Source organism: Helianthus annuus, chromosome 13 (genome assembly GCF_002127325.2).
Source record: "Helianthus annuus cultivar XRQ/B chromosome 13, HanXRQr2.0-SUNRISE, whole genome shotgun sequence".
Lineage (NCBI taxonomy): Eukaryota > Viridiplantae > Streptophyta > Magnoliopsida > Asterales > Asteraceae > Helianthus > Helianthus annuus.
Window position 1 is genome coordinate 77,630,287 of NC_035445.2, and position 8,450 is coordinate 77,638,736.

At 34.6% G+C, this 8,450-nt stretch overlaps 1 protein-coding gene across 1 annotated transcript; it reads left to right on the top strand.

Annotated features, from left to right (window-relative positions):
* The first annotated feature begins 7,086 nt into the window (after positions 1 to 7,086).
* Positions 7,087 to 8,229, top strand: LOC118485786 (zinc finger MYM-type protein 1-like). The gene has a single exon (XM_035982236.1). It carries the CDS (start codon positions 7,087 to 7,089, stop codon positions 8,227 to 8,229), a length of 1,143 nt encoding a protein of 380 aa, XP_035838129.1.
* The last annotated feature ends 221 nt before the right edge of the window (positions 8,230 to 8,450 follow it).

Consider the following 8,450-nt stretch of genomic DNA (forward strand, 5'->3'; position numbering starts at 1 on the left):
GCTGGTTATAGACTTACAGGCGTTATTGGATGTTTAAGACCGGTTTGCCTGGAATTTTGGCGGACTTTTCAAAGTTTGGCTGGAATCTCTAGGAATTTGATTGAAATATGGTCTGAATTTTATCATAAGTTATCCAGAGCCCCTGGATGGCAACAAGGCGTTTTCCCTGCGCATCGCCTTGCCTAAGGGCCTAGAAAAGTCCTTTCCTACTCCTCAGCCATCCTTATACTACAACTATAGTAGCTCATATTTTCATAGACAATATCTTCAAAATTCATGGTTGCCCAGCCACTATTATGTCGGATAGAGATCCTATTTTTCTAAGTGCTTTCTGGCAAGAGTTTATGTAACTCCAGGGTATTCAAGTGGCTATGTCTTCTTCCTACCATCCCCAATCTGATGGACATACTAAGGTACTAAACAGGTGCCTGGAGTCTTATTTGAGGACCATGTGTATGGATGCACCTTTAACCTGGGTAAAGTGGATACCAATACCACCTGGCATTCTGCCATCAAAATGTCCCCATATGACGCTTTGTTTGGCATCAAACCAAACATCCACATTCCCTATATTCCTGGTGATACTTCGATAGCAGTAATGGAAGATAATCATATGGATAGGGAAGGCATGATAAAAAACTTAAAGCTAATTTAGAGGTAGCAAGGAATAGGATGAAATAAATTTCCGATCTTTATCGGACAGACATGGAATTTCAACCTGGAGAATGGTTGTATGTTAAACTTCACCCATTTACCCAACACTCCCTCAAAAATCATCATAACAGGAAATTATCCCCTAGATACTTTGGTCCTTTCCTTATTTTACAAAAAAAAAAAAAAAATTGGAAAAGTGGCTTATAAGCTAGATTTACCAGATGCTGCTCAAATTCATCATACCTTCCACGTTTCCTTGTTGAAGAAAGCTCAGGGTTCTCATGTCTTCAATGGGCAGCTACCACAAGGTCCAAGATTCGTCCTGCAACCAAGAGCTATGTTGGATCAGAAATTGGTTAAAAGAGGATCAAACGCTGCTGTGAAGATTTTGGTACAATGGGAAGGATTACCTGTCTCTGATGCTTAGTGGGATTTAGTTGAGGGTTATAATTGTAGGGAGAGGATCATGAGAAAACTAGATATAAATGAGAAAACTAGAAAACTAACTAAAATCTACTAAAAAGGAGGGGGAGGGAGACTTTTAATGAAGGAGGGGGGACTTTTAATGAAGGATGGGTAAAATTGGAAAAAAAAATATAACTTTTCAAACATTTCCCATTTCTCCATACGTTATCATTTTAAAACAAAAATGGCACCATAAGATCACAAATTTTCTTATCTTTCATTCAAGTATATTCGAGCATTATGACATAAAAAAAGATTTATGGTGTCGTCTTGTTTTCAACACTATTATTATAGCAGTGCACATGTGCAATATAACATGTACTACAATTGCATTACATGCTTAAAATTAGTTTTTTGAGTCTAGTTTAGCTTTTAGGGTTAGTTTTTTTTTGGAGGTTTCGGATTAGGATTAGGTTTTTGGGTGTGGGGAGAGGGGGGTTTAGGTTTTTTTTTTTTTTTTTGGGGGGGGGGGGGTGGGGTGGGGGGTTTAGGTTTTTTTCGGGTTTATGTTTAGGGTTTAGTTTTAGGTTTTTTTTTGGGGGGGGGGGGGTGGGGGGGGTTTAGGTTTTTGGGGGGTGGGGGGGGGTTAGGCTTTTGGTGGGAGGGTGAATTTAGGTTTTTGGGGGGTGGGGGTGGGTGGGGGGGTTTAGGTTTTTGGGGGGTGTCGGTGGGGGGTGGGTTAAGTGGTTTAGGCTTTCCGTATTAGTGCACATGTGCCGTACAACATTTTTTTTTTTTTGAAAATTTTTTTCCATACATAAAAAGTAGCGATTTTTCTTTAAAAAATATTAAAAGAAAAAAAAATTTGGTATTTTTTTAGGTTTTTTTAGTTAGTTTTTTGGTTTTCTCATTTAAACTAGTTTTCTCATGATCCATCCCCTATAATTGTAACAGTCATACGATGAGGGACTAATATTGTAATTGGTAGTTGGTAGTTGAAGTTGGTTATAAATGAGTAACAACCCCAAGCTGACAATTAGGCTTGATTTGGGTTTTCCCTCTCTTCTCTGTATTCTCAATTCAGACTAACAGACATAGCCCAAGAAGATTACTTCTAATTTTAAGACAATATATATGACGGTGTTTATATCACCGACATAACATAAAGCATCAGCAAACAACAAAAAACACCTCCATTACATTAAACTATGCAGGCTGAGCATCTCTTCACAAAGGCGCACACAAGGCTCAAGGCGCTTGAAAAGCGAGAGCCCGTGATAATCAAGGTACTTAACATAAACATACCATTTTTTAGGGGTTGTAGACATGTTTTAGGCTGGTTATAGACTTACAGGCCGTTATTGGATGTTTAAGACCGGTTTGCCTGGAATTTTGGCGGACTTTTCAAAGTTTGGCTGGAATCTCATAGGAATTTGATTGAAATATGGCCTGAATTTTAGCACAAGTTATCCGGAGCCCCTGGATGGCAACAAGGCGTTTTCCCTGCGCATCGCCTTGCCTAAGGGTCTAGGCGCGCTCTCAAAGGGCTTTTGATAACATAGGTTTGATACGTTGGAATGTGATACTTTGTTGTGCACTAGACGTGACTATAAATCTAATTGGAAGTAGTTTTACAAAAACGGTTTATCAATTGACATATTTTTACCTAATTTTTAGTTATGAGGAACTACTCATGATCTGCTCGTGTTTTTCACTCTTTTTAGTTTATGTTTTATATATATGACATGAGATGACTCCATATCTATTGAGTTAAAAGTATGCTAACATGATTGGCAAAATCAGTTATTTTGTTCATGACTCCATGTTGCTCACAATCGTAGCATGTATGACATGGCTTTTAGTTTTCTTATTGGTTCATGGGTATATGTAAGGTTTGGTCTACATGAAACTCTTCGGCATCACGAAGAATACGTTGAAGAGTGATGTTCTCAGTTTGTTAGAAGAATGCAAATTAAGCGTTGATGATCTCAAAGTTGATTACAATCCGTCATACACACCAATGGGAATGTAATGTTCTTTATAATATAGTTTGTGTTATCTAGTTTGTGTCACTTGTGAAGAGGATTCCATCTTCATATATGTGTGTAGTTCAGTTAGTAGTCACTCTACTGATTAATTGAAACTCTTGTGATTAATTTACATGTTGTGTGTAGGATGGTCCAGTTCCCTTCACGGAGCGCCTATGATGCTGCTCTTAGGGCATTCGCTAGGAAAGGCTGCTTGTATAGATTAGAGCGGATAATTAATAGTCGAATACCATCTAAAGTTGCAAAAGCAAGCTTCACATTATTGCTTATTAACAGACTTTTAATGCTAACTTTTGCGTTTTGATTTTAGGTTGAGCGTGAAATCTGGGATTCTATCCCAGCCATATGGTGGAAAATATGTAAGTACAAATTTTTCTTAGCATAAAATCAACATATGCACAAAGAATCTTGATGATATTTATATATGTGCGTGGTATACGTATATGCTTTTATTTATTGATTTAGTGCCTCTTTCACAAGACCATTAATGGGTTGCGTGTTGCAGGTTTTATTGCAAGGAATCCCCCTAAATGCGAATTTAGAAGATATTGACGGTTTCTTGTTGGTTGCGAGTATGATCCTTCTAACATCTGTCTGTTCTCCAGGTATGATTACTTGACATAAACTTCGTTTCCTTCAAATGGTCTTTGTTTCTCTCCTCCTTAATCTTAATCTTGGAAGAGCCTTCGGCTATAATACCAATGTTAGTATCATTGTCACAGGATTCCCAGGTCCAAGAATTAGGACTCGAGGGATGATAACAATCATCAACATAATCACAACATTTATCGCACCCATACATGATCGAAAATCTATACTATATAATAAAAGAAACCACTTTAGGGACACTTGACATTATGTTAGGCCATCTCTTATAGATAATTATTATTTTATTCTAATTTCCTCTAATTAATTATAGATAATCATCCTACTAGATATTATTTAGTTTAATATCTTATATTATAGATAAGTCTCCTACTAAATATTATTAGTTTAATATGATTTTTACATATTCATAAATCTTAAGTATAAAACGACTTATTTTACTCTTCCATATTTAGACCATGCACTCTTTACTTTGTTACTTCACTTTACTCCATATTTAGACCATATACTCTACTTTAGTTCATTTTCTTTATAGTCTGTTCGATTAACTTTATACACGGTATTTCATATCCACCTCCCTTTTTGTAGTGTTGTTTATCACATTTGTAGCGTTGGTTATCGATCCATGATATTCACTTTAGGGACACTTGTCATTATATTAGGCCATCTCTTATAGATAATTATTATTTTATTTTAATTTATTCTAATTAATTATAGATAATCATCCTACTAAATATTATTTAGTTTAATATCTTATATTATAGATAAGTCTCCTACTAAATATTATTATTTTAATATCGTATGGATAAATATTATTAGTTTAATATCAGTGATTTTTACATATTCATAAAACTTATTTTACTCTTCCATATTTAGACCATGCACTTTACTTTGTTATTTCACTTTACTCCATATTTAGACCATATACTCTAGTTTAGTTCATTTTCTTTATAGTCTATTCGGTTAACTTTATACTCGGTATTTCATATCCACCTCCCTTTTTGTAGTGTTGTTTGTCACATTTGTAGCATTGGTTATCGATCCATGATATTTATTTAATACACCATTAATTCAAAATTATATTTATTTAATATATTATTAATCTAAAATTACATTTATTAAACTCGTGTAATACATAGAGTTTTTAAAGATTTAACTTTTTTATTATTTGGTATATAAATTACAATATACGTGGTTCCTAAAAATATATTATTTTTATTATTTAATATATAAATTACATTTATTTAATCCGTGTAATAAATGAGGTTTTTAAAAATATATTGTTTTATTATTTAGTATGTAAAATCACATTTTTTTTCAACCCCCTGTAATACACGGGGTTATAACCTAGTATGAATATAAAGGAACTGAACAAACTTGTAAAACTAACCGAATACAAAAACTGCCTTGTTAAACTTCGAAATTAAAACTGTATCTTTACAAGAACTTGAAAACCCTATTTATACTTTATGCACCGTTGTGTTGAGGGGAGACGTCGATTCCTAAATCTAGGGCTGAGCAGTTTACGGTTCTGAACCGCTAGAACCGGGGAACCGAATCAGAACCGCCAGAACCGAACCGTATTGTTGTATTTCAGGTCCGGTTCTGGTTCTGGTTCTTAATTTTAGGAGAAAATGGTTCCCGGTTCGGTTCCGGTTATAACCGACGGTTCTGTTTAAAGAACCGCTAGAACCCGTTTAGGTTTAATCTTTAAATAATATATTTAAAAACCCTATTCATTCATTTAAACTTAAAATATTATATTTAAAAAAATGTATTTGGTATTAAAGAATATTAAAATAGTTTTGACATAATGTTTGATTGAAGTTTTTGTGATGGTTAATTAAGAGTTTTTTAGTTAACTTTTGGTTTTCTAAATTGTATAGTTTCGGTTTAAAACTTTTATTGTTTCTACTTTACTATGATTAATTTGAATTGTGGATGTTGCAACTCTTTGTTCTATGTTTTAAACGGTTTATTGTTTTAATTGTTTTTATTTTGTTCTTAGTTTTAGGATTTAATTGACAACCGGTTCCGGCAAGAACCGTTTACGCTAGAACCGTTTAACCCGGTTCCGAACTGAACCGGAACCGTTAGAATATGGTTCAGTTCCGGTTCTTATATTTAGAATCAAACGGTTCTGGTTTGGTCCCGGTTCGATTCGGTTCGCTCCGGTTCTGAACCGTTGCACAGCGCTACCTAAATCGACATGTCGATCCCCTAAAAACCGTTTAAGCGGTTATATCCATTGTCACACACTCTGTCAAAACAAGCCCAATACTAAACCATATTTAACCCTGATGGACTCTTAACTAATGACCCAAAGTTTGTTGGCCTCTGGCCCAAATCGAAACCAATAAAAACATAATAAATAGACTGACCCAATAACTATTAAAATAGAAAACGTAAACATGTTGCTGTGTTTTTGCGACTTGTCTCGAACTCAGCGATCTTGATTATCGAACATCATTTTACCCCTTAATCAGAGCAGCCACAGTTCGTTCTTCATGCTATTCGTTTTTCTTGCCGGTGACTTTGATTATTATTACCAGAGCCGGCCCTTAAGAGGGGCGGAGAGGACAACCGAACAGGGCCCGTGATTTCGTAGGGCCCGTAATTTTTAAAAAAAATCCGATATTATATATGTAAAAAATTTTTTTAATAGGGTATAACCAAAAAAATATTAACATAGGCCCACTTAAAAAAAATCCTATTGTTTAAACTATTTAGCCCATTAGGTTAGTGAGCCCAATACCCAAATATTATCTAAAAACTAATTAAAAAACATAAAGTGGTGGGCGGCAATCATCATTGATTCAGAAAAGAAACGTGACGGAACAGGGGATACCGATCGGCTTTTACAGGTGGGTTTTTGACTTTTGTGATATGCTAGAAGCCTAGAATTTTGTTTGATTATTCATTTATTTGATTCTCATATGCTTTGGATTGAAATTGTAATAAAGTGTTTATTATTTTCAATACCTGTAGTTATATAACTAAATAATAATCTGTTTTGTTTTTTGGATTATGGATGGTTAGGTGAATTTTACATTTATGTCGAATTTTACTAAATAATAATCTGTTTAAGTGATTTGAATCTTTTGATTTCAGTTCATCTATGTCGAATTTCAGTTCAATTCATTTATGTTGTTGTCGAACATTATTTAGGCGTTAATGACTTAATGGCTCCTAAACAACCATCCGGATGGCAAAAACGTCAAAAGAGGAAACGACAAGATGAATTGGTGAAGTCACAAAAGGGTGCTATGCAAAAATTTTTGACGCCTAATCCGCCTATTGTTGATGTGGAAAAACCACAAGAGCATGTTACACTCCTTGTGGTAGCCATTCACTTAACCTTACATTATGTGATATGGCTTATAGTTGTGTTAAAGGAAAGAGTTTTTTTGGACACATCCAACGGATTTATACTATTTTTGCAAATTCTATCAATCGTTGGCAAATTTTGAAAGATAATGTGAAAAACTGGAGTCTAAAGTCATTGTCTCAAACTCGTTGGGAAAGTCGTTTTGAGAGTGTTAAGGCAATCAAATTGCAACTTGATGATGTGCGGGAAGCTTTGCTTGAAGTTGGAGAGACAGATAGTGATGCTGCTATTGCAGAGGAAGCATTAGCTTTAGCAGAAAATCAACTTAGTAGATTTGATTTTTTGGTATCAATTGTTATTTGGTATGAAGTGTTAAACCGGGTGAATATTGTGAGCAAAAAATTACAAGCAAAGGATATGCATCTTGAAATTGCTATTCAAGAAATAAACAATTTGATTGAGTACTTTAAGGATTATAGAGAAACCGGTTTTCTTAAAGCGATTGAAGAAGCTATGGAGATTGCTAGTGATATGGAAATTGATCCCATATTTAAAGAAAAACGTAAGATTAAAAGGAAAAAAAGAAAAGATGAGACTTCTAGTAGCGAAGAAGTTGCATTTACAGTAGAAGAGAATTTCAGAGTAAACTTTTTCTTATATATTGTGGATCAAGCTATTGCTTCTTTAGAGAAAAGATTTGAACAATTTAAATGGTACGAGGGTTTATTTGGTTTTTTGTTTCCACGTACGTTGAGGATTATTAAAGATGAAGATCTTAAGTCGTCTTGTCATTGTCTTGAAAATGCACTCAGGTTTAAAGAAAAATCGGATATTGATGGCGAGGCACTTTATACAGAGCTTAATTTATTTCGTGACTCACTAACCAATAAATTTAGCAGTCCTGCAGATGTTTTGGAGTATATGAAAGAAGACGGTTATTCCCCAGAAGCATGCATTGCATATAGAATACTGTTGACTATTCCAGTCACTGTGGCATCTGCAGAAAGAAGTTTTTCGAAGTTGAAGTTATTGAAATCTTACCTACGATCTTCAATGTCCCAAGAAAGACTTAGTGGGTTGGCGATGATTGCTATCGAGAATGAAGTCTTAGATGATATAAACTGTGAAGAGTTGATTCACCAATTTGCTATCAAGAATGCAAGGAGAGCTTCACGAATCATTGGTTAGCTATTAGCTTATTAGTTTTTACGGCATGTCATTCATTCGAATACTATATTTTGTATTTTGTTAATTGCATTGTTTATCGATTGCTATATTTTTGTCAACCGTTCAAAGTTGTATGAAAAAACTAGCTTAAATTTTTTATTTAGTTAAAACCTAAGGGCACGTTTTTCGAGCTCGAACAGGGTACATGAATTCTCAGGGCCGGCCCTGATTATTACAAGATC

What these genes read in the sequence shown, in the direction of transcription:
- LOC118485786 (XM_035982236.1), top strand. Translation starts at nt 7,087, where the DNA reads ATGGCTTATAGTTGTGTTAAAGGAAAGAGTTTTTTTGGACACATCCAA.